At 47.1% G+C, this 27,095-nt stretch overlaps 1 protein-coding gene across 3 annotated transcripts; it reads right to left on the bottom strand.

The window, feature by feature from the left end:
- Positions 1-756: 756 nt before the first annotated feature.
- MPND (MPN domain containing) lies at positions 757-25,848 on the bottom strand. Of its 3 annotated transcripts, none has more exons than XM_048497988.1 (13): positions 25,715-25,848; positions 24,460-24,677; positions 22,637-22,867; positions 20,368-20,521; positions 18,827-18,902; positions 17,145-17,241; positions 14,639-14,711; positions 14,294-14,370; positions 9,257-9,425; positions 7,503-7,573; positions 6,368-6,457; positions 5,737-5,829; positions 757-1,650 (listed from the first exon to the last, which is right to left on the bottom strand). In XM_048497988.1, the coding sequence occupies exons 1-13, from the start codon at positions 25,722-25,724 to the stop codon at positions 1,564-1,566; spliced, it is 1,446 nt and encodes a 481-aa protein (XP_048353945.1). In that variant the 5' UTR covers positions 25,725-25,848; the 3' UTR covers positions 757-1,563. The 3 variants fall into 3 exon arrangements, with proteins under 3 accessions (XP_048353945.1, XP_048353944.1, XP_048353946.1); XM_048497987.1 differs by lacking the exon at positions 25,715-25,848 and adding an exon at positions 25,386-25,627; XM_048497989.1 differs by lacking the exons at positions 757-1,650; positions 5,737-5,829; positions 6,368-6,457; positions 25,715-25,848 and adding an exon at positions 25,386-25,631 and having other exon boundaries at positions 7,503-7,609.
- Between the last annotated feature and the right edge of the window lie 1,247 nt (positions 25,849-27,095).

The raw sequence follows: 27,095 nt of genomic DNA, 5'->3' as shown, positions 1-27,095 counted from the left end.
AGTTACCCCTCTGCCAGGTGGGAATATGGCTGTGCTCGTCAGGGCGGCCGTGCTGGTCTGCAGCAGAATAGCTAGATTTGAGTCCAGCAGCACCTCAAGAGACCAATCGGATGTTTGAGTGATGAGCTTTTGAGACTCAAAACCCCCTTTGCTAGAAGTTATTAGGTTTGTGATCTGGGGCAGGCCGAAGCCCGTAGAGTTAAGGCAAAAGAGCTGTTGCTCCCCTGGACTCTTTGGTAACGAGACTCTGTCTTCAGATGATTTCTTTATGATGAAACAGCATCAGGAATAAGTGTTTAGATTTCTATTGCCAAAACTAAAGCATATTTGGCCTCCAATCGGCAGAGGTCCCAATCCATAACAACTGATCGCCGGGACTCTCCGAACTCCGCAAGTGCTGCCTCATTCCAAGACATGCCCTCGCGATGGTGCCTCAACAGAGCATGGTTTGGATGGTGTTGCAAAAGAGCCAGGCTATGGGAGACGGCTCAGATCCACCTCCTGGGGTCTTGTGGGGGCCTGCAGGGACCATTGTTGCTCCCTATTCCTACATCAGGATTGGAAGGCTGTTTTCACTCCTCATCCCGGGCCTCTTGGCTCATCCCACTCTTTGGTGGGTAGTGGAGCGGTGCCCCCATTTGCATTGGGGTCGCTGGCGCCTCTTTGTCACCTGGACCACGAACTCCCACAGGACGGGCACGGAGCAGTTTTGGCAAACTGTCAACCCCCCGGACTGTTCAATAAGAAGACTCTGCATTCAGTTGATTTCTCTATTACAAAACAGCATCAGGAATAAGCGTTTAGACCTCGATTGCCAGAACTAAAGCAAAAGCAGCAAAGCACCCGCCATTATAGCCCACATCGTGCCCCCACGTCCCTGACTACCAGTTCCCATGGGGGGGGGGGGACAGCACCCCACAGTCCAGAAACAAGGCAGCCTCCCCCAGGGGCAAAACAACCTACATTCCACAACACTGAAAGAACTACAACAGCAGGCGTCTAATCTGCTGATCAGGCATTGCCCGGGAAGTGAAAGCATGAAAAGCGAGAAAGTACAGCCAACCACGGTAATTAAGAGGGAGGGGAGAATGAGAAGGGGGGGGGAGGATCCCACATGTCGACCCGGAGACATGGCAGGATCAAACCAGAAATGGGCCGATCATGATCACCAAGGAGCCCCCGGGGTGGTTGAGAATATTTGCCATGGAACTCAGACCCCAAACGGGGCCCCCTGAATATCAGAAGGATCAACCCACTCGTTCTCCCCCATGGAGAAATGTGTCCACGTGGCTACACACTGCAGGTGGCCACAATGCAAACGTGAGTCCAAGACACAGGCAACTTCATGGTGCTCCTGCCGATCAGCCAGTGGGGGGATGCCCAGCTGCCCAGGGACCTTCGATGAACGTTCGAGGTCAGGAAAATCTTCCTCTTAAAAAAAGAAAAGACCACAGTGCTAGCAACCACCTCTACAACACGTCTGTGGTTCCTGGGCAGGCACCCGGGTCATGGCCCCAGCTGTGCAATTGAGTTCTTGAGCATATTTCTTCTGCTGCTGCTGCTTCAGCTGTTGTGTTTGAGGAGGCTGTAGACCTGGTCCAAAATGTGCCCAAATCCTTGGTCCTTGGGTGTGCGAGCAGCTAGGGAGGCCTGCAGTGAGACATAGCATTCGAAGTTGGATGACCAGCCAAGTTGAGTTTTTCTTTATTTTAGTTAACCTCAAACAGAACTTTTAAACAATGATGGCAAGTCTGCATATAAGCCTTTGATAACCCTCATCCCAGGGGTGTCCAACTCTGGCACTTCAGATGTTCACAGACTACAATTCCCATCAGCCCCTGCTGGAATGGCCACTCCTGCCTCATCCTGTGCAAGCAGCCGGGTCATTACTGACCCTTGGGACTGAGGTCACATCACAACATTTACTAGGCAGACTTTGTTTATGGGGCAGTTTGCTATTACTTTCTTCCGTCATCTACACTTTACTCTCAGTGAGCTGTCTGCTCATTTTACCAACCTGAGAAGGGCAGACGGCTGAGTGAACCTTGAGCTGGTTCCTTGAAATCGACTTCTGTTGGGATCGAACTCAGGCCGTGAGCAGAACTTTTGTCTGCAGTACTGCAGCTGACCACTCGGTGCCACGGGGCTCCTTATAAGTCAACAGATAAATATCTCTAAAATGGTTGTGGTGGGTTTTCCGGGCTGCGTGGCCGTGGCCTGGTGGATCTTGTTCCTCATGTTTCGCCTGCATCTGTAGCCGGCACCTTCAGGGGTGTATCGCAGAGGGAAGTGTGCCACGCGCTGTGTCCAGGGAGAAGGGAATGTTTTAGCGGGGTAGAAATTTTAGTGGGGCATAAATGTGAATCACTCCCTGGACTGAAAAACTCCACCTGCAATACTAGACTATGAACCACACCTTTGCATAGCAAGTTCCACCCAAACACTCACTGATTGGTTCCCTGCCTGGAGGCATGACAATTTATACCCCACTAAAACATTCCCATCTCACTGGACACCGTGGGTAACAGACTTCCCTCTGCGATACACCTCTGAAGATGCAGGCGAAACGTTAGGAATGAGATCCACCAGACCACGGCCACAGAGCCCAGAAAACCCACCAGAACCAGTTGAGTCTAGCCGTGAAAGCCTTCGACAATACGTCTCTAAAATGGTTTCCAAAGATCTAAAAACCTATCCCTCCATAATAGTTATCCATACACCAGACACTCAGAAAGCTCTGAATCTACTACTGCCCATTAACTTCTGAACGTGCCCCGAAAAGCTTCCTCCATACAGTTTTTGTTTTAACCCTCTCATGTCCACTGCTGGATTTAGAACAGAGTCCCTAGGGGCTATTCCACTTGTGGGGCCCCTCCCAATCCCCCACCCTCACTACTAGAGAAAGATGGAAGAGGGTTTTAAACAAAGTTGAGTAAAGCCGAAGTTGATGATGGGTGTTCACAGTTCCACAATTCACAATATCTCCGCTAAGGGATAAAAAATGTTCTTGTTAAATATAGAAGTAGTTGGGGAAAAAATGCATAAATGTTAAAATTAACACTGTAAAAAAATTATGCCACAATCAAACTTTGTAAACACTTTGTGGAATAAGGAGGAATTTTTAGGAAATACATAATATTTTTAAGAAACATTTAGAAAATAACTTTTAGGAAATATAGTATCTCAGCTGGAGACTCCTGGATTTTGGGGCCGCGGGCGTCAGCTTGCCCAGCCTGTGGGAAAATCCAGCACTGCTCCTATTCACTGGGTGGGTTCCCTGCAACAGCCCCCCCCCCATTTCAGGTGATCCAATAATTGACATTTTGCTGCTGAATTTTCCCAACCCCGCAAAAGTCTTCCCCCCTATTATTAACAGGGCCATTTTGCTGTCTGGAAAGACAAGCAAGTCTCAGCCTGAAAGGCCACACATCTAGCAAATGAGCATCTAGAACCAGCGTGATAAAGTGGTTAGGAAAGGTGGACTCCAATCTGGAGAACCAGAGCTGATCCCCTACCCCCTCCACGTAAAACAGCAGACTGTCATCTGGTGAACCAAGTTTGTTTCTCCATCCCTCCACTTGAAACCTGTTGGATGACCTTGGGCCAGTCACAGTTCTCTCAGAACTCACAGCCCCACCTGCCTCACAAGGTGTCCGTTGTGGAGTTTGTAAGCCACTTTGAGACTCCTTATGGTTGAGAAAAGCTGAGTATAAATCTAAACTCTTCTTTGAAAAACCAGTAGGAGAAGGTTCTTAAGTTAGCATTTATGTATTTATATCCTCCTCCTCCTGCCCCCCATACACATTCAGCTTGGACTCAATGTCGTTTAGAATATCATTCCTCCCTTTTCTCACAACCACAACAACCCTGTAAGGCAGGGCAGATTGAGAGTTTGTGGTGGGCTCCAGGTCACCTGGCAAGCGTCCAGGGCAGAAGTAGGGATTTGAATCCCAGTCGCCCAAGATCCTAGTTTGTGACTCTAGCCACTAGACCACACCGCTTGAGAGATCTTCATTGTCCAGCTGACTCTGTTGCTACAGTGAAAGTTGCTGTTCTGGAAAAACAAATAGAGACCCCGGCATGAAATTGTGAAGAAGAGTTTATTAGGCAGTGGAAATGTTATGTCTTGGTCTCAGTTGGCGTAACAGTTTTCTTTCCCGCTGCAGCTGTTAAGTGCCATTGATGCGAATAGTTACAGAGCTTATCACTGATATGTTTGTTTGGCTACAAATGTTTTGGGCAGTTTGCCTTGCATTTCACAGCCTGGACAGGGTTCTAATCCCTAGTGAACCAGATGCATCTTGAGGGTGCCGCGGGACTCTGGGAGGGCTCTCCCTGGCTTTTGCTCTTTCTGTTGGGTTGGGACTACCTTCGGTTTCAGCAATTTCAAATCAGTGCTGAAGAACTCTCAAAACTGACTGGAAATTGGGGCTTGACTGAAATAAGGGAGGGAGGGGGCAGACCGTCCCTCATAGAGAATCTGGTCACTCTCTGGGATGTGTTGGAAACTTTAAAAAGAAGCTGCATGTTTGTTTTCTTAAAAACCTGGCCAGCAGACACTTAAAACAGTGAGAGAAGCTCTTCATCTTGTCAAAAATGGATCAGTTTGTATGCAGAGTCTTGTGTTTTTTTCCTCCAAAAGTGGAATGTGCCTAGGGCAGTGGTGGCGAACCTTTGGCACTCCAGATGTTGTGGACTACAATTCCCATCAGCCCCTGCCAATTGGCCGTGTTGGAAGGGGCTGATGGGAATTGAAGTCCATAACATCTGGAGTGCCAAAGGTTCGCCACCACGGGCCTAGGGATGTGGTTCGTCCAGCGTCCTGTTTCTGCCCAGGTGCTTCCAGAACGCACACCAATGATCTTTCCTTGCTCTTTGGTACCTAGCAGTTGGCCTTGAGGGGTATACTGCCTGTGAACATAGAGGTTCTATTTAAATGATCTCAGCCAGCAGCCACTGCATGACTGTGAATTTATCAAATCTTTTAAAGCCAGCACCTCCATTCCAATGTTATTTTGCCTTCTCCATACACCTCCTCCCTTCTCAACAAACAGATGTCAATCACAGCCCCACCACCTCAACAAGTACTGGATGTCTGTCAGCAGAAATCCCCGTTTTTCAAGTTGTATTTAGAAAGGCTGCTGTGACATCAGGGGAGAGGGGCCCAATCAGCAGCCTTTCCAACACAACTCATTTGTATAGCACAATTTTATTGGCTGAGAGTAGTAAGCACTACCCTTAGAAGGGTGGAAGAAGATGGGTGGTTCATGCAGATGTTGCTGGTAGAGTTCCATCACTGCTTTGGTTGTGTGAACTGGCGCAGAAGACTTCTTGAGAATACTGGAGTCAACACTGAATGTGGCCAAGGATTGGAAGTCATTTCCATTCAGTGTTTGCTTCTCTCCTCCTCCTCCTCCTCCTCTTCTTCCTTTTCCTCTTCTCCCTCTTCCTCCTCCTCCTCTTTTGCTGTTAAGTAACAGCAGACTTATGGAGTTCCCGTAGAGTTTATAAGGCAAGAGGAATTCAGAGGTGGTTTGGCGTTGCCTACCTTTGTGTTGCTGCCCTGGTGTTTCTTGGAAGTCCCCATCCAAATACTTGTCAGGATAAAGGCTGAAAGTGTGTGATTGGCCCAAGACCACCCAGTAGGTTTCCATGGCAGAGTGGGGATTCGAACCTGGTTGGATCCTATTTGACACCTAAACCACTACCCCATCCTGGATCTCTTGCTAATCTTACCTTTAGCTTATCCAGATACGTCTGTTCCGGACCCCACTTGTCTTGAAACTTCACCCAATCAGGAGCTCCTTTGTAAAACTCCACCAGCAGCATCTACAGAAAGCAAAGGAAGAGGCTGTCCAGAGCCAGGAAGCAAACAGATGTTCCCACCCAGGAAAAGATGAACTCATTAGCCATGTTGCGGGTTCTGCGGTGAATGTACTCATAGAGAGAAATCGCCACCTGCATTACTGCTGTTGATTCTTTTATACCTCTGATGTACAAATACAACTGATTAATATTTTAAAGAAGCAATATATTCAGTGCATGTTTTCACAGGAGAAAAAAATCAGCACAAGGAAACAGGAGAGGGGAAGAATTGTGGATTTGTTTCATACAAGGAAGTTGTGAAGTCCAAATCAGTCAGCTTGTAAAATTTGGCCTGATTTGTAACAGAGATGCTAACCGAATGGAACACGGCTCTGCCTGAAAGTCAGTTGAGGAAACTGAGCAACTGAAGAATGGGATGACAGAACCCTACAAAAATGTGGCAGACGATCCCATTTAGTTAAAGGAACTGAACGTAGAAGTTAGTAGCAATGCAGAAAAATACTTATGCAAATTACAGCCCAGACAAAAACCAAAAGAATACCATCTCCTGAAGAACGTCGTTGGTCAAAAAGCCGTCCTGGATGTAAGTGGCTTCCACTTCCATGGGGATGCCATAATCATAAGGTCTTTGCTGGAGAGGAGAAAACAGGGCCAGAGGGCAGTTTGAGTAATAAGCGGTGCTCAGATCCACCCAGCCCACCCTCAAAACGGCTGCCCCTCGAAGGGGAGCCAACCTTGAAATGTCAGACATGGCTAATGTGGCTAATTGAAAATGTCATTGCTCTGGTTTTGATTAGTGGACCTTCCAGGCTCAGAGGCAGTATACCTTCAAGATGAAGACACTGAGGAGGAGGGGTACAGCCAGACCCAACAACAAATTGTTTTCAAATTAAAACAGTTATTGCTCTGGGTGAAAATTAGAGCATTAAAAGAACACGTGGTCAAACAAATGGGCAGCAAAATTTAAAAAGTGGTAAGATATCAAAACGAATGAAAATTATATATATAATTGTATATTTTATATACGTTTATAGATGTAAATATATATAGGTCGATGCTTTTAACAAATACTTGTTGTGTGTTGTATTTTAACATTTTAAAATGTTACATAATTCATTTACTGTATGTTTCTATTTAAAACACAAAAACACACATCAACCAGGAGGGAAAAAAATAACAGTAATCACTGTAACTTCATTTAACAACAGTCCTAAAAACTGACGCCAGAGATACACACCGAATGCCATCTAGAGACTATGACAGGCTTTGCCTGGGAACTGGAGCTTGACATTACCAGAACACAGCCGAGTGTCTTATGGATGGATACTCCACACATTCGGCATCACTTCCAACAAGGCCCTGCAGCTATCCTTTGCGTACCAGAAAAGAATGCTGCGGCTGTCTACGCAGAGCAAGGGGGAGCCAACTGCCTGCTGGAGACAGTCCTCAATCGGGAACAGATGCCATGTCTCTATCAGTGGACACTGCGTTCAGTTATCACGTTGACTGTCAGACCGGGGGGATGGGATGTGGTCTGATCCACCCAGACAATGCTCATGTCTGTATATTTTGAAAATATCCCCTACTGCCACCAATACAAGCCCCGGTCTCTCACTATTTCTGCCACACACACCCCCCACCCCCACAAAAGTATGTTGCGCAGGTTGCAAACCCACCTCTGGAGGGGGCATCACCCAGAAGGGCGCGATCTTCGACTCCGTGCCTTGGTTGCCAGGGTAGTAAGGACCTCAGAAGGGAAAATTTGAGAATGCTGGTAAGAAATCTGCCCAAAGTTGCAAAAAGAGAGAGAAGAATGTGCCGTCAAGTTGCAACTGGCTCATGGCAACATCATTTGGGCATCAACTGATGAGCAGAGGTGGTTTGCCAACGCATTCCTCTGCACACAACCTCTGACTCCCTTGGTGGTCTCCTATCCAAGTGCTTAGCATTCAAGTTATGATGTGCTCAGGCTAAGCTGGGTCATTCAGGTTGCTGTGAGAAGCCTGCTAAATAGATCTCGATGTGCTGCTCTATAACACCACGTAACTCGGGGGCCCCAACTTTTTTGAGAATTGTGACAAAGTGTAGTGAGTGTATCCACAAAATGGCTGCCTCGCGAGGCCGAGTGTCATGAGCCAGTCCCTGGACGCTGAGGACTCTGCTGCAGGGCCTGAAGACATGGTGGAGCCGGAGCCGGCTCCTCACGAGGAGGTGCAGGCAGCAGAGCCAGCTCCAAGCCCTTCCCTGCAAACCGAGGCAGAGCCTGATGCCGTGCAGCTGGGAGAGCCATCAGGAATCTCGGAGGGGCGGAGTAAAGAGGCAGCTGCTCAAACAAGGCAGAGACAAAGACCACAGTTACAGGCTAGGAGGAGAAGCGCTCGCACTGCTGCCAGGTGTGGGCCAGGAGGCTCTGCAAGATGGAGGCATCTGCAGCTGAGGAAAACTGAGCCCTTGCAGGATCCCAGCCTCAGTAGCCAGAACTCCCTGTATAAACGCTGCCCTGGGATTGGCTCTGCCTCGGTGCAACCTGGTGAGGTCCCCCTGCCTGGTCTCCTGCCTGTGCCTTGACTTCAGACTGCTTTGACCACGCCTGTCTTCTGCCTTGACTCCCAATTGGTTGACCACGCCTCACCTGTTGCCCACCTTGACCCTGTCTTGCCTGGCCATACTCTAGCTCCTGCCTGCCTGCAGCCTAGACAGTCATAAAACGGCTTACCTTCAGCCACACAGTAAAGATCTTTGTGCTGCAGTGGCAGCGCCTGCTACCCAAGCAGCGTTTTGCAAAAACTGCACATCCAATGAAATCCAGCAAGCCAGCGTGGTGTAGTGGTTAAGAGCAGGTGCACTCTAATCTGGAGAACCTGGCTTGTTTCCCTGCTCTGCCACTTGAACTGTGGAAACTTATCTGGTGAACCAGATTACCTTGTGTACTCCAACACACGCCAGCTGGACCTTGGGCTAGTCACAGTTCTTCAGAGCTCTCTCAGCCCCACCCACCTCACAGGGTGTTTGGGGGGGGGAGGGAGGAAGGAAAGGAGATTGTCGGCCCCTTTGAGTCTCCTTACAGGAGAGAAAGGGAGGGTATACATCCAAACTCTTCTTTTTCTTCTTCTTCTGCAGTGGCCAATCGGAGCTCTTGCTGGGCCAAAGACCCGTCTAGCCCCGCACACTTTTAAAACCACTTGGTGGTACCAGAAAAGGTGTCAGTAGGCACCGTGACACCCACAGGTGCTATCGTGGCATGGCATGAGGTCCAGGCAGCACAGTTCACTGCAGCTTAAGCTGGTCACACAATTGCTTCTCACACCCAACCACACTGCGCTTCTTTAGAAACCATGAGGAAGCCGGAAGCCCCACAGCCAAGGTTTCCAGCCCTCATTGTGGTATGAAGGGAAAAAATCCCCAACACTCTACAGCAACCCCTGCTTACCACAGATGAGGGCCAGGCAGGGCTGGAAACTGTTGTTAGTTCCTTGTAACTTGAGCTGGTAATCCATTTGTGTGTCTATGTCCTGGAGGGACGGCAGGGCGTGGCTGAAGGGGTGACTGTGGTACCACCCCACCAGGGACAGCCCTCGCATGAAGAGGTTTTGGCAGATCTGCAGAGGGGAGAAGAATATCTTACTTCTTTTAACTGAACAAAAAAGCCCCCTTTAATTAGCCTTCCTGATGGCAGTCTCAGTCAGGGGTCCCGTAACCAACCTGACCTGTGGTGGCATGGGGGGGGGGGATAGTCTTTCTCCTGGAGCGCTGCCCTGTCTGACTTGGCAGAACGGTGCCCTGAACGGAGCAGCCTGTTGAATTCAGAACTCCATCTTGGGACTATGTCTGACCTCTTGGGCAAGAACGGCTCAAGGACCTCCTCCCTCAACCTCGTGCTTTGCACGCACTCAGGAACCAGCATTTGAACAGCACACCTGGACAAACTAGTTATCTTTCGTTTATATCTCTTAACCTATTCCAGGTTGGAATGTTGTGGGGTTTCTGGGCTGTATGGCCGTGTTCTATTAAGGGTCGTTCCCTGTTTATTGTCCAACACTGAGTTGGCCATCAGGTCAATAGTCTGACACTCAAGACCACTGCCTCACCTGGAATGGCAGGAACAATCCTTTGTTCAAAGGATTTCCTTTGCCCCAAGACACATTTTTCCCTATAAAGGCACATCTCAGACTCCAGTTAGGTGTTCAATATTATCAATATTATCACACACTACCTTGAGGCTTGATAATATTGTTCCATCAGCACTGACCATTTCAGAGCCTAGTGCTGGCCATGAGGTCTCCATCCGTCTGCTACAAGTCTGGTCAATATACTCTTCGATGCTCCATCCCTTCTCTTTCTCTCTCTCTCTCTATATATACACAAAACCTGTATTCCACTTCTAAGATACATCCTAGGAAATCTTGTATGTGTGTGTTTTTATCCCCAGTAACTAAATGATTTGTGAGTGGGATTTTATTTTATTCCATTTTCTTATTTTCTCAATAAAAACGTTAAAAAACCCCAGAAATTTATTTTCTCTGTTGTTTTCTTATAGCGAGCTGAAACCTGTATATACTGGCAATAAGTGTGTATGCATGTGTGCGCGCGCGCGCGCGTGTGTGTGTGTGTATATATATATATATCAAGTTACTTGATATATATATATATCGTTATATAGATATCAAGTTATATATACATATATCAAGTTATATATATATATACACACACACACATACATATATCAAGTTATATATATAACTTGATATATGTATATATAACTTGATATATAACTATATATAACTATATATAACTATATATATAACTATATAACTATATAACTATATAACTCTATATATATATATAGTTATATATAGTTATATATAGTTATATAACTATATAACTATATAACTATATATATATAAATAACTATATATATAACTATATATAACTATATAACTATATAACTATATCTATATCTATATCTATATCTATATATATATCTATATATATATATATATATATATATATATAACTATATATATATATATATAACTATATATATATATAACTATATATATATAACTATAACTATATATAACTATAACTATATAACTATATAACTATAACTATATAACTATATATATATATATATAACTATATATATATATAACTATATATATATATAACTATATATAACTATAACTATAACTATAACTATAACTATAACTATAACTAACTATATATATATATATATATATATATATATATATATATATATATATATATATATATATATATAGTTTAGTTATAGTTATAGTTATAGTTATAGTTATAGTTATAGTTATAGTTATATATAGTTATATATATATATATAAAATAAAGTTACTGAAATGCTCGTCAAGCCACACTAAGTGACCTTTTGCTCTACAGCTAACTTCCCCAACCAAAGAGGGTTGTTGCGGCCCACCATTTTGGGTAACAGTCCCCAACCATTTTGCACCTGTGTGCACCTTTAGAATCCTGACACAGGGCAGTGAGCCCACCCCCAAAATGGCTGCCCCTTGAGGCGGAGCTAAGCTCAACATGTCAAGCAGTGAAGCCATATAGAAATGTATCAGTAAACCTTTAGCATTTTAAAAGCTCTGATTAACAGGATGCCTTTCAAAATTCACATATTGTTTAAAAATAACTTCCATGTGCACAGACTGCCTTCTGTCACACACTGAGAATGTGGTGGCCACTGCTGCTCAAGCAATTGAAAACAAAGTACATTTTCTGGGTGTTGTGGGTTTTCTGGGCTGTGTGGCCGTGGTCTGGTAGTTTTTGCTCTTAATGTTTTGTCCCCATCCATGGCTGGCATCTCCAGAGGCAGGCCACGGCAAGGAGTGTTTCTCTCCATGACACACTGTGGAGTGATTGCATGGTGGGGTTTTGCCCACCTCCCAGGGACTGAGGCCCGTCTGCGTGGGCCCAGGTGAAGTTCATTTGCAGTTGCATTTTCTGTTGCATTTGCAATCACATTCGCAACTGCATTTGCAATTGCACTAGCAGATGTCTGGGTGAAGAAGTTCATTTGCAGTTGCAGTTGCAATATCTGACTTTTAGTTTGGGTATTTTTTAGTACTAGAAGCCAGGTTTTGGTCATTTTCAGACTCTCTTCCTTTTTGGTGAATTGTCCCTGTATTTGTGGATTTTGAGCCCAGAAGGGGAGTGGCTGAATAACAACAACAACAACAACAATAAATCCAAACGGACAAAGTGTTGAATCACAATACACCAGACATCACCGTGATCGAGGACAAGAAAGTGACCATCATCGACATAGCAGTCCCCGGTGACAGCAGGGTCATTGAAAAAGAACACGAGAAGGTCACTAGATACCACGATTTGAAAATCGAGCTTCAGTGTCTATGGCACAAACCAGCTGAGGCCGCCCAGTGGTAATCGGCACCCTGGGCGCCATCCCGAAAACAGTAGGGCAGCACTTGAAACATCTTCGAATTGACAAAATTAACATCTGTCAGATTCAGAAGGCAGCCATGCTGGGATCCGCACGAATACTACACCAATACTCCCAAAGGCACCCGGTGGGCCACTGCGAGTAGCAGAGTGCTGGACTAGATGGACTCTGGTCTGATCCAGCAGGCTCTTTCTCATGTTCTTACGTTTTTGATACATTACAACTTCCTAGGCCTCTGGGTGAGGCTCAAATTGTAATGAAGGCCAACAACCAGCTAAAGATCTGGCAGCTGTGAAATCTACCATCATCGTCATCATCATCATCCACATGCTGCAGAAAGCAGCACCTCTAGGAACTGCGCACATTCTACGCAAATACTTCTAATGTCCTAGGTCCTTGGGAAGGACTCGATATTTAGAGATGAATTCCAGACACTTGTGCTGTGTTATGTGTATAATAGTAATAATAATAATAATAATAATAATAAGAAGAAGAAGAAGAAGAGGAGGAGGAGGAGGAGGAGGAGGAGTTTGGATTTATAACCCCCCTTTCTCTCTTGCAGGAGACTCAAAGGGGCTTACAATCTCCTTGCCCTTCCCCCCTCACAACAAACACCCTGTGAGGTAGGTGGGGCTGAGAGAGCTCCGAGAAGCTGTGACTAGCCCAAGGTCACCCAGCTGGCGTGTGTGGGAGTGCACAGGCTAATCTGAATTCCCCAGATCAGCCTCCACAGCTCAGGCAGCAGAGCTGGGAATCAAACCTGGTTCCTCCAGATTAGATACACAAGCTCTTAACCTCCTACGCCACTGCTGCTCATAATAATAATAATAATAATAATAATAATAATAATAATAATAATAATAATAATAATGGCTTCCTTGTATAGTCTGACATAATAGCTGTCAGAGTTCTCAAGGATTTCTGTGTCTTCAAATGAGATCCTACGGCTGGCATCTGGACAACTTCAATAAAAAGAAAGACAATCTGAAAATTTTAAAAAAAAAACCTGGATGCCAGTACCAGAGTGAGCTTCACCCAGACACAGGCTAATGCAATTGCAGTTGCAAATCTAACTGCAAATGAGACTGCAAATGCAACACAAAAATCAAACCGTAAATGGACTCCACCTAGTCTATTCCTGGTGCCTGCCAAGTGTGTTTAGGAATTGGGTGGAACCTGGCAGGGGTTTTGCCTGGCAAGATCTCTGATTTGACTGCTGGAGAATTTGACTGCATATTCAGATTTTTTAAAATATTGCTTTGGCAGCAGCTGCCACCACAGCACAAGGATCTGCACGGTGTGAATGAAGCTAAGCCACAGAACACATCTGGCGGCTCGCTCCGTCTCCGACGGCAGCCATTTCCCCCCTGCATTCACCACATCAGGTCAGAATCCCAAATGTGCCCTCAGGCTCAGAACAGTTTGGTGAATTCACCATCCTCAATAGAGAGTGTAACAGAAAGTGAATCGGAAAATTTTATATTGCGGGAGGCTCGCAGCAAAGGCCGTGTAGTTTAAACAGATTTACAGGACAAGCCCCAGAAAAATCATACAGGAGCAATTGACCCAGAAAATTGTTCTGGGGTTATTGTAATCAAATTCTGTATACAAACTCCAAAATTAAAGTGTACTCAAAGAGCTACTGTTACATGACCTGTTGAAATTCAGTTGAAACAATTCGAAATTGGTTTGGAACGTACTGAATATACTGGAATCATAACTGAATCTCATCAGTGAATGTAACTGTGTAGCACTTTGAGTGCACTTTAATTTTGGTAGTTTGTATATATAATTTGATTAGAATAACCCTGGAACAATTTTCTGGCTCAATTGCTTCTGTATGATTTTTCTGGGACTTGTCCTGTAAATCTGTTTAAATTACACAGCCTTTGCTGCAAGCCTCTCACAGTGTGAAATTCTCTGATTCAAAATAGTTTGGGACATTTGCTCTAGTCTCCCACAGAGCAGAGTCTGAAGACACCCCTCCTTTGTCTCCGTGAGCGCCATTTGCATGATCCTCTCTACCTCCTCCTCCACGGCGGTTGCCATCTCTGCATCTCCGAGGCGCGACCGGCAAGGGAATGCCCTCAGCACCGTCAGTACTGCAAAAAAAACAACAACAGGACAAGACTGAATAATGGAATCCTAGAATCATGGAATCTCTGCATCTCCTCGGAAGCCCTGCAAGGGCCCAGAGCAGATCCCTAACTTGCCACAAAAGGGGCAGGATGCCCCACCCTCTCCTCAGCTCTCTGCCCTCCCTTCTCCCAAGCACACCGCGTTTCGACAACCACATTGAAACAGGCAAAGCTTGGACTCAGTCGCCCCATTTTAACTCAGTCACACACACCCATACCCCATAGTACTTACACTGGCTGTTGATATCCCACCGGCCGCCCAGATAGCCAACCACCTCACTCTTGGTTAAGTGACTGTGGAAATCCTAAGAGGGAGGGAAATGCTTGGGTCATGGGTTCAAAACCAGACTCTGCCTCACACATCCTAAGGAGGCGTGCTTCTCTCCACCCTCTCATCCAGGTTATGACACAGGTATTGCAGGGTCGTTGTAAAGTTGATTTCAACATCATATCTGCAAAGTGCCTCACGTTTAAAGGAGGAGAAGTACAAAGTACTGGTGGGAGGTCAGGCTAAGATCTGGGAGATCCAGGTTCGAATCACCACTCTGCCATGGACGTTGGCTAGGTAACCTTGGGCCCAGGAGCGCCACCCATTTCATCATGTGGGGGGTGCAAAATCATGCTGTCAGGGGCTGGGAGCCTGCATGTCCCTCTGGCAGGTATGGACGCCCCTGCCGGCAGTAGCCGGGGCAGAGTTGCAGCAAGCCCCTCAAGCGAGGCAGGCACAGCCTCTGGTGGAGATGGGGTGGGGCAGCCGGTGCCAGGAGGCTGATGAGGGGTGCCCGGCCAGGCCCCAGCGGATGCCACCTGCCAGCCCACCTCCATTAGAGGCTGTGCCTGCCACACCGGCAGCAGCTGGCGCCGTCCCGGAAGTGTCGGGCTGGAAGCCGCCACAGGCCCGCCAGGTGCCCCCCAACAGGCCCACGGCAGGCTCCCAGCCTGGGGCTGGCTGTTGGGCCCCCCCACCCACTGATAGGGGCGCACGAGGGGGTGGGGTGCAAAGGGTGCACGGGGGGGGGGGTTGCCCTGGGCGCCGCATCTCAAAAAGGATATTGAGGAGATAGAAAAAGTGCAGAGAAGGGCAACAAGGATGATTGAGGGACTGGAGCACCTTCCCTATGAGGAGAGGCTGCAGCGTTTGGGACTCTTTAGTTTGGAGAGGAGACGTCTGAGGGGGGATATGATTGAAGTCTACAAAATTATGCATGGGGTAGAAAATGTTGACAGAGAGAAATTTTTCTCTCTTTCTCACAATACTAGAACCAGGGGGCATACATTGAAAATGCTGGGGGGAAGAATTAGGACTAATAAAAGGAAACACTTCTTCACGCAACGTGTGATTGGTGTTTGGAATATGCTGCCACAGGAGGTGGTGATGGCCACTAACCTGGATAGCTTTAAAAGGGGCTTGGACAGATTTATGGAGGAGAAGTCGATCTATGGCTACCAATCTTGATCCTCCTTGATCTCAGATTGCAAATGCCTTAACAGACCAGGTGATCGGGAGCAACAGCCGCAGAAGGCCATTGCTTTCACCTCCTACATGTGAGCTCCCAAAGGCACCTGGTGGGCCACTGCGAGTAGCAGAGAGCTGGACTAGATGGACTTTGGTCTGATCCAGCTGGCTTGTTCTTATGTTCTTATGTTCTTAATATGCCTCTGTTGGGCCAGTCCTACAGTCATCCTAACCTGTATGGTAGGGGGTTGGACTGAATGGGCCTTGGGGTCTCTTCCAACTCTGATTCTACCTGACAGTGTTGCTGTGATGATAAACTGGGAAGGAGAATGATGTAAGACTTGTCCTCCTAGCAGAGAGCCAGAAAGGAGGAGGTGGCAAATAAGCCAGCAAGAAAAGTCCTGCTGACACACAGTGGAGCAATGCTCTCTACAGCCATTTTTTATGCAGCCCCTTTTATCTCAAAGACCCTTGAATACATCTAAAATAGTTAGGTCTGCAAAGGCATGAGAAATCCTGGTAATTCTTACAAGTTAGGAACTTGCACAGGATAATGTGTTGTTGAAGGCTTTTACGGCTGGATTCAACTGGTTGTGGTGGGTTTTCCGGGCCGTGTGGCTGTGGTCTGGTGGATCTTGTTCCTAACATTTCGCCTGCATCTGTGGCTGGCATCTTCAGAGGTGTATCACAGAGTGTAACAGTGTGTAACAGAGTTCCCTCTGTGATACACATCTGAAGATGCCAGACACAGATGCAGGCGAAACGTTAGGAACAAGATCCACCAGACCACGGCCACGCAGCCCAGAAAACCCACCACAACCAGTTGCACGGGATAATTTACAAGGAATGTGGAACTGGAAGCTCAACATCACGGTGTTACTTTACCATCTGTATTTAAGTTCAATGTATTGTTGAAGGCTTTCACGGCCAGAATCACTGGGGTGTTGTGGGGTTTCTGGGCTGTATGGCCGTGTTCTAGTCAGGAGAAAATGCTACTGAAACACGTCCATACAGCCCCGAAACCCCACAGCACTCCATAAATATTTAAGTTTTCTAAGGTAACAGTGTCCACACTAGAAAAACTTCAAAAAGTTTGAAATTCAGGCCATACTTAAAAAAAAAATCACACCAAAACAAATTTTGGACTGAAGGGTAATTTCATTTTAGCTCAGTTTGTTTTTAATCGCAAAGCACGTTATTTATCACAAACGGTTTTGGAAACTGCTTTGGGTTCGTTTAGGAAAAAGCGCTCTGCCAATCTGTTATTACGCACAATACATACCAAGAGTAAGAGGACGTTGCTGGAAAGGGCAACGTTGAACGGCTGGAATTTGTTCAGGGCTGCAAAGGACGTCACTTCTACCAGGGTGTGGGGATTCCTGCAGTCATACAACACCCGGACTCATAAGGACCAGAAACTCTTAAGAGAGGAGTTTTTGGGGTGGGGGGAGGAATAAAATGGATAAGACAGATATTGTCCCACTGATCTTTTCTTACATATATTGTATGTTTGTTTTGAATACTGTTAGCTGCACTGGGTCAGGAAAGGGCAGGAGGATATCGTGAGATTAAAGAAATAGATATTGGGGACAGGACATCAGAGATTGAGTTATCGCCAGTAAGAAACAGTGTGTGTTTTGAGGAGGGCATGACAGTACATACCTTGTGATGCTAAGCTATATGTATATTCTGCAGAGGACGTCCCCCCAACCCCCACCATTTGGTTCTCCCGCCTGTCTGGGATCAGAGAAAAATTGAAGCAGGAGGATGGGGAACATGCACACCTTCGCTACTCCGTTTAATCCTCCTGCATTAGAATTTGTGTCTCTTGAAGGGGTGAGGCCCATCCAAACTGATAAAACGGGCTTGAGCACCTTCCCTGAGGGAAAAGATGAAAGTATTTGGGTTTGAGAGCTGCCTTGGCCTAGAGCCATGGTGGCGAACCTTTGGCACTCCAGATGTTATGGACTGCAATTCCCATCAGCCCCTTCCAGCATGGCCAATTGGCCATGATGGAAGGGGCTGATAGGAATTGTAGTCCATAACATCTGGAGTGCCAAAGGTTCACCACCACTGGCCTAGAGGTTCGACTACTGGATTGGGGCCTGGAGAAACCGGGTCCGAATCCCTTGATGAGTTCCAATTAAAAAGAAAAACAGGATATAAATGATTAAAAAATAAAATAAGGTTTAAAAGCAAGACACTGTGTGGAGAAACGGAGAGGAAACTAGTTCTCCTGACATAATATTGGTCTTCAGGCAGGGAGGAGGCCAATGAAATGGATGGGCAGAAAACTCACGAGAGCTCTGGTTTGCACAGTTCACCTGTGGAACTCACTGCCCCTAGGCGAGGTGATGACCATCAATGATTTATTTTTATTTATTCAACTTACAGGTTGCCCTTCTCTATACAAGCTCAGAGCAGCTTCTAAGACAGGGTTACACAGATTCATGGTCTAGAGCAGGGCCCCAAACATGGTGCCTTGGGCTCCAGCCAAGACCTTCCCTGGTGCCGGCCAAGTGTTTGTATAAAGTGGGTGGGGCCAGGCAGGCTTTTTGCCAAGCAAGGATTCTAGCTGGCAGATCTTTAACTATGTTGCTTTGACAGCAGCTGCCACCAGAACCCTGAGATCTTCACCGTCTGACTGAAGGTAAGATGCAGCAGCCATTTTGTGGCTGTGTCCACCACGCTGTGTCAGAATTGCAACGGCATGCATTTGCTCAAAAAGGCTGTGGACTCCTGGTCTAGAAGTAGCTGAGAGTCAGCATTGCTAAATGAAGCCTCCAGATCCACAGGCACTCTTCCTTTAAATACCGGCTTCACGTAGTAAAAAAAGGGGGGGGGTGCCCCACTTTGACCTGATCCAGCTGAGCTCTTTTGTGTCGCAGTGCACAACATGTGACCAACTGACCGTATTCAGCTGGGTGGGTGTATAGGCAAAGAGGTGCAACTCAGCATGAGTACCTGGCCGAATCCCGACTCCCCAGACTGCAGTAGCGTACAGGCACACAAATCTTGCTCTCCAGTCTTTTGCCGCTATCTGGAAGAAACAACCCACACGCCAGATAATGGGCTTGCAAAAATAAAACACTTTTAAAAAAGGAATAAACAATAACAATAACATTTTTTTCCTGGCCGGCTTCCTAGACAGCCGAAGACAAGGAAATCGCATTCCCCCGTGTCTCACTCATGGGGACAGCGTCACTGTCGAACTGAGGCCCCCACCTCGCAGAAATACAAACTGGGGGCTTTCACAGATATTCAGTACTGAAAAGACTAGTGGGAGCTGGTGAGACAATCTGGGAAACCTGAGTTCGAATTCCTCCTTTTCAGCAGTCACATCACCCGGTGGGCAAATCTGCCCGCTGCCCCAGGTCTTCACTTTTGGAAACAGGGGAACCTTCTCCAAAATATTTTCCTGAAGAAAATGCCTAACATATAAAAAAGGTGGGGCTTTTCCCATTCAGGTAGAAATTATCTTTGGACTGCATGGCAAGAATAAAAATGAGTGTTTTTCTTGCTGTCCAGGCAAATGAAAAACTCTAGATGAGTCTGCTGCCACCCCCCCTTGGGGAAGAATCCCTGCACAGAAACCTCTGCTATTTTAAAAGGTTGCCAGCACTAATCTACCTGATCTACTGACTGCTCAGGATCCTATCCTAAGAGGATGCCAAACTAGCATTCACCAGAAGCAGAGCCTTTTTGGCGGTGTTCCCTGACATGGTGGAACTCATCCTGCTAAGATGTCAACTCTTTCCTCAGGCATTGGCTATCACAAAGCACATGGCAAAAAAGACATTATCTTCTCTTCTTGCCATTTGCTAATTCTACAAACTTCCAAAACAATTGTCCAGGCTAGCCCAATTTCAATAGATTTCAGAAGCTTACTAGAATCAGCCCTGGTCAGTATTTGGATGGAAGACCATCAAGGAAGTCCAGGTAGACAATGGAAAACCATCTCTGTGTGTCTCTTGCTTGGAAAACCCTGTGGGGTTGCCATACGTTGGCTGGGAGGAATTATTATTATTATTATTATTATTATTATTATTATTATTATTATTATTATTATTATTATTATTATTATTATTATTATTAAGATTTAGATTTCGTAGACCGCCTCATCCCCAAAGGGCTCTAGGTGGTTCACAATACAATAAAGACCAATAAATTACTTAAAAAACATCTAAAAACATTTAAATCTCAGTATGCAGCATCAAGCCCGATAATAACAGTCTAACCCATGTTGGTGGCACCCGGTCTTAAGGCTGGTCTTAGGGCTGGGCGGGGCTGGCAGTGCCCCAAGATGAAACCAGCGTGGGCACTGCCAGAGATGACAAACCATGGCAGGGCCACATAAGGGGGCAATATTGAAAGTTATTTCTCGTTTTCCAGCACCAGAATGCTGCAGATGTTACAATGATTGTAAATGTTACAAAAAGCATTTGGAAACGCTTTAAATGGTGCAAATTTTGGGTCTGAATCCTCCCTTTTTCAAATTCCCATACCAAGCGATTCTGCCAGACTTTTGCTGGGATGCTTCCGGTTTTTCTCCTCCAGCTTCCTGTCCAGCATCGATTCCGAGAGGGAGGATTTCATTCCTTTAGTTTCTTCTTCTTCATCGTCAGCAAGTTCTTCCTCCTCTCCTTCACTCACCAAGCCCTAGACAAAGCACACCACAGACAGAGGCAGAGTCCATTATCTCCACGATGATTCTTTCCCCTTCCCCAAACTGTCCTGGGGCTCTCAGGACCTCCTCCAGAGACCTGGGCCGAATCCTAGAATGTATGAACTGTTATCATTGATTATGTCCCGTGTGCCTTTCCAAAACCACCATTTCTGGCGACATCAGGATTTCAGAGTGACAGCCCCTGATTTCTGGAGTTCCTTACAGAATCATAGAGTTGGAAGAGGCCACAAGGGCCATCATCCAACCCCCAGTCATGCGGGAAGAGACTGTCAAAGCACCCCTGACAGATAGTCATCCAGCCTCTGTTGAAAAACCTCTAAAGAAGGAGACTCCACCACACTCCAAGGTAGAGCATTCCACTGTTGAACAGCCTTGATGGTCAGGAAGTTCTTCCTAATGTTTAGGTGGAATCTCTTTTCCTTCATCTTGAATTCATTACTCCTGATCCTAGTTCCTGGAGCCCCTCCCCCTCCCTTGCATGCCACCTCTCCCTCCCCTCCCCTCCCTGAGCCATGTCCAGATGTCGAGGGCCCTCCCTCCCCTCCCCTCCCTTGCATACCACCCCTCCCTTGCATGCTACCACACGCTTGCTCCCTCACCAACATGACCTCCCTTCAAATATCTAAACATGGCTAACATGACTCCCCTTAACCTTCTCTTCTCCAGACTAAACATCCCCAGCTTCCTAAGCCTCTCCTCGTAGGGGAAAAATCTCCCAAAGGAGATTTCCCAGATCTTCATTATTGGTGCATCTGACACTGTTTTTAAAACATTTTGGTTCTTCCAGACTGGGGGGCTGGAGCTGGAGATGCTGCTGTTGGTCTTTGTCAGTTGCAGGGCTTACGAAGACTCCTAACCCAAATGGCGCAGATATTAGAAGCTAAGCAGGGTTGGTCCTGGTTAGCACTTGGATGGGAGGTCACCAAGGAAGCCCGGGGTCATTAAGCAGAGACAGGCAATGGCAAACCACCTCGGATTGTCTCTGGGCTTGAGAACCTTATGGAGTCAACCTAAGGTGGCTGCAACCTGATGGGAACTTTATACGCAACCAAGAATCCACTTCTTTAATGCTATGCTTACATAAATATTTACCCCTGTGTAAGTATGCATGGGATTGCAGCCTACATGTAAGAAGTATTGGAGTTGTCCACGCCTGTACGTGTTTTGTTTTTAACAAGGAAGGAAGTTTTATACTCCTGCTTGTATAGTTAACGGATGAAAACAGCACAGATGCGCACAGTCGTAAAGGTGTGATGATTGTGGTGGTGGGTGGAGGAAAGAGCAGATTTCTTTTTCATATGATCCCCCCAGAAGAGGCACGGTTTCTTGTACCAGAGCAGGATTGCCTCTTTGAAGATGCTGCCTAAACTCCTTGAGCTGCGGCACCACAACCGAAAAGGTCCTGCTGCAATCTGACCTCCTACCTCACCACTCAGAAAAGGAGAGACTGAGGACTAGAGACTCAGCACTTGCTTTAAAAGGATTTTCCTTCAAAATATATTCACTGCTCTCATCCCTTAATGCCAATGTCAATTGGTAAATCAAACTGATTCCTGGCTGATGACATTAGAGTGCTGCATTATCCATCTGAAAGACTTCTGAATTAGCTCGACAAAGGTATGCTATGTCCTGTGGGGTCAGCCTCCCCCCCCCCCCCGCCCCGCCCCAGTTTCACACAGAAAAATTAATCTAGTGTTTCCTGGAAACGGTCAGTTTAAGATTGTAACGCAGACACTCCCAGCACCTCATGAGAAGCCCAGAGGGATTGAGTCAATGATCTCTCCAGTCCTGCATCTTGTTTCCCATCCTGTCCAAACAGATGACCCAAAAAGGCTTACAAACAAGGCATGGAAGCCCAACTCTCCACCTACTGTTCCAACCAGTATGCAATGGTAGATTGCCTCTCAACATGGAGGCTCCATGATGCATAACTGGCTTCAATAGACTTCTCTTGTTCCACACATTTATCTAATCCCCTTTTAAAGTCATCTGTTGGCCATCAGTACATCCTGTGGCAGGGGGTTTCACACATTCCCTGGAATGTAATTTTCTCTATGAACAAAGAAGTCAGGAAGAGAGATGGTCACCTCCTCTGCAGGGGGGGCGTTGGGCTGGTACTTCTTTAACCAGACGGCTTTGTATTGGTCCAACTTCTGTCCCTTGTACTTGACAGACGCCCAGCCACACCCAGATTTCTTTGCCGGATTGACCAGCTTCTTGCAATAGGTCGCCCAGGCGCTTGGCGAATTGAAGACTTGGCCTGTCTCCTGCCAAACGATCTTCCCGTCTGTCAGCAGGTCACCCAAGAACTTCTTTCCCTTGAGACAAGAGCAAGGACAGGGAATTTGGCTCCTTCGCAGATAGCATAATAAATATTTAGAATTTCTGCACGGTTTCCTCAAATTCTACAAGCCAAGTCTGTAATCCCCTTGACAAAAAGTGCACATCATTCACAGATATTATATTGTGACAATTCACAGCATAGTTTTTGTTGCTTCCCTTACTTAATTTGTTTACAACAGGAGTTCCCAACGTGCAGTGGTGGGATTCAAATAATTTAACAACTGGTTGTTTACAAGCATCAATTTAACAACCGGTTCTGCCGAAGTGGTGCGAACCGGCTGGATCCCACCACTGCCAATGTGGTGACTGGGGGCACCCACCACGCCTTCCCCGATGCCTGCCCAGCAGCAGACAGAGCCAGGGGGGCCTCGTGCCCGGCAGGGCTTCTGTTTGGCTGCGCAATTTAAAAGGAATCCCACCAAACAGACCTTCAGCCTTAAATACCAAAGAGTTATTATTACAGTTACGCATAACCTCGGTCAGTGACATTTTGTGCTTGGCTCCGCCTCCTGTGGAAGCCATTTTGTTGCTGGCCCATCCCTCTGCATCAGAATCTCACAGGTGCCCAAAGGCTGAAACTAAGGAACCGCTCGTTTACAACAACCCTGTAAGGATAACTGATATTTTTTCCTCTCCCCCTTTTGTGGGGTGTGGCCATGACAGAATGACTTGCACAAGGTTATTTAGTGAGTAGGTGCCCCAGGCAAGGTTTCGGCTCATTCACTCTGTCATTATATCACAACTAGATGCCCAGACGTCCCTGCATTTCTGAGTTCTACAACAACAAGGACTACTAACTTGTCTGTTTTTTTAAGCCTCTGGATTATTAATTTTGCACTATTCGAGGGAGATGTGTTTCAAATACATGGGGATCGTACGAATATTGTATTACCCTGTTTCCCCGAATATAAGACATCCCCTGAAAATAAGACGTAGTAGAGGTTTTGCTGAAGTGCGAAATATAAGGCATCCCCCGAAAGTAAGACGTAGCAAAGTTTTTGTTTGGAAGCATGCCCGACGAACAGAACACAGAAAAATAAGACACCCCCTGAAAATAAGACATAGCGCATCTTTGGGAGCAAAAATTAATATAAGACACTATCTTATTTTTGGGGAAACACGGTAAATGTGAAAAGATCAGAAGACAACAATTATGGAAAGCACAGCCACAAAAGTCACCAATGCATACACATATAAAACACAGTTTACAAGACTGCAACAAAAACTAAGTGCAAATAGAAGGAAAAGTTGTGTCCTAAGCACACAGAAGAGATGAAGATGAAAAGGGAGAGACGACTCAGGTAAGGCCAGCCTGCTGTAATACAATATTATTATGCGTTTTTAAATTTTGGTAGTCATTGGTGTGGCAGGTTTCCATTCTAGGGTGGGATATAAATCCAACAAAATAAGTAAAATAAAACAATTTATTGTTGCTTTCTGCCACACCAGCCATTTTTCTTGTTGTATATTATCAAGCGCCTGAGGTCCGGGCAGCCATGAACCCTTGGGGGGTGGGGCTGACCTTGCCAAGCTATCCATGGGGGCGTGGGAAGCCCTGTTATCTCACCAGGTAGTAAATAGAGAGCACCCCTTCTCCTGGCTCGATCAGGCCATCTTTCAGCAGCACCCGCAAGGTGATTCCGCGGCGGGTCAGGATGCAGCAAGCGCGCCCACCCGGAATGAACTTCCCTGCCGGTCCGCTCTCAGGGTCTTCCAGGCCGGCCTCCAGCTCCTCCTCATCCTCTTCCAGACATTCGTCACCCCCAAAGGACTCTGCATCCAGAACTAAAAGGCGACCAATGGAATGAGTTGAGCAGGTAAATTGGGCTCGCTCCCAAATATAAGGGAACAGCCATGGGGAAATCTGGGCCCTGTGGCTGGGGCTCAGGCTGCCCCCCCCCACCACCACCACCACAGAGCCCTTTCATCCCTCACTGCCATAATCTGTGGGGCCATGAAAGGGATGCACCAGAAATGATCTGCAATTGGGTAGTTGGTGGTGGGGGGGGGGGGTGCTGTCATCCCTCCCACTGGATGAGGCAATTCTGGGGTCCCATCTTTGACTTTTGCCTGGGGCCCACCAATCACTAAGACCGCCACCACACCCCCAAATTTCAACATTGTAAAAATCTAATTAAGCATTCTGCACATGCTCAGGAACTTTCTTTTCTTCTTGAACCCTCTCCTTCAGGAATGCAAGGGGGTGCACGCTTTACACCCTTTATCCTGGAAACTACTGACCGACATTGCCCCCACAGTCCGCGGCACTGTTCTACCATGCTTCTATTAAGCAGTACTCTGCACCAGTTCAGGAGAACTCTTGGTCTGCCTGCATTTTAAGGAATCTGTGTCCGCTGGGGGCTGATCTTAAGGGGGGGGTCAACCTTTATCATTTATTTTATGAATTCTTACCCCGCTTTAGACAAACGGGGGACTTTATGGCCGGCAGAGCCAGAACCCTTTGCACATGCTTCAGGGCGTTCTCGTTCCTACCTTGGACCGCGTTTCCTTTCTCAAGGGAGTTGGGCGGGGGGCGGGGCGGGGGGGCGGAGAGGGGTCCCACCCACCCTGCCTGCCTACCGACCACCAACATCCCAGCCCTTCCTCGCCCCTTGAGCCATCGATCTGCACGTGTTCGGAGGCGCTCTTGTCCATGCCAAGTCGTCCACCCGGGCAGGGCTCTGGGCCAGCCAGGGCCAGTGGGTCGGTGGAGGGTGGCAAGAGAACGCGGCAGGTGGCCTTGGGGGGGGGGGCGCATCCATCCCACCCACCCGCCCGGGCTGGCCGGGGTGGGGGGGTGGGGGGCGGCTGGGGGCTGCTACCTGCTGCCATGGCCCTTTTATCCTCCTCCTCGGCGCGGCTGGTCCACCCTCCGCAGCGTCACGAGGCGGCCGCCCAGAGCCCGGCGTGTCCCCGCCTCCGCTGGGCAGGGCGGCCGGAGAGGAAGGAGAAGGAGCGGCGGGAGAGCAGAGGTCGCGAGAGGGGCGAGAGGGGCGAGGGGGAGCCAGGGCGGCAGGGAGAAAACGAAGGGGGGGGGGCGCAGGAGTCAGGGAGGCAGGAAGAAAGGAAGGCAGGAACACGAGAAATGCGGGAGGGAGAGCGTGAAGACCCCACGCACTTCGTGTGCCCGCCCACCTCTACTGAAAAACCGGGTTCCCCCCTCTGCCGCTTTCTTCTATTACTCCAAAATATCCTAAACAAGTTCCAGTGCTAACAGTTACAATCCTAAAGGAAGTTGCATCCACGGTTGTATCATTTTTGGGTGCTCCTCTGAAATCTGAAGATACGTCACTGATTGGACTTCTTCTACCTCTCTTGCCTGTTTAAAATGCAGGAATCCCTAAGATGCCGATTTCAGGAACTGAGGAAAGGGTTATAAGGTGGCCTGCATGTCTCCTTCTGCATGATCTCTACTGACAGCTGAGTGATGGTTCTGAAATTCAAGTCAGACAAGTCAATGCAGCAATAGGGAAACTTCACCAGCTGAGTTTCTGGCTGTCCTTCGATCATATTTGTTAAAGGGCCATTCCAGACTGTCCCCGTTCTCCGAGCCTCAGTCCCATAATATATGTCTGGCTATCTCCAGCATTCTATCTTGGACTCTATAAAAGAAGCCACACCAGGAGGTTTGCAAGGCCAGACAAAGGGTGTTAGCGATAGGGCGGTTTGAATGACGTTGTTTCATAGGGCCACCATGCCTCAGAAGTGACTTGACAGCACATCACACGAACACACACACTCTGGTGTGCTTCTGCATTTATGGTTTCAGTGTCTCCCCCCCCCCCCCTGTTTCTCATTCATTCATCTCTAAGACATTATGCCCAGTGGCGTCATACCCAGCGGGGGTTCTACTCTGTGCTCTCCATATTCCAGCCCCCCAAATATCCACACATTTCTGAACCCAGAGTTGGCAACAGGGTTACCAATCTCAAGGTAGGACCTGCAGATCTCCCACTATAACAGCTGATCTCCAGTTCCCTTGGAGAAAATGGCTGCTTTGGAGGGTGAGCTGTATGGCATTTTATTGTTGTTGTTATTTAATTGACTTGATAGATCACTCTATCCCCTGCTGAGGTCTAACCACCCTCCCAAAGACCCACCTCCTGCAAATATCCACCAGCTGAAATCTTAGCAATGTAATATTTCATGAATTACAACATCAGTTAACAATAACTCATGCATTGTAGTGATTATTAATAATGT

This window comes from Sphaerodactylus townsendi, linkage group LG05 (genome assembly GCF_021028975.2).
Source record: "Sphaerodactylus townsendi isolate TG3544 linkage group LG05, MPM_Stown_v2.3, whole genome shotgun sequence".
Classification (NCBI taxonomy): Eukaryota; Metazoa; Chordata; class Lepidosauria; order Squamata; family Sphaerodactylidae; genus Sphaerodactylus; species Sphaerodactylus townsendi.
The sequence above is the reverse complement of the archived record's forward strand: the minus strand, read 5'-3'. Positions and strand labels throughout refer to the sequence as shown.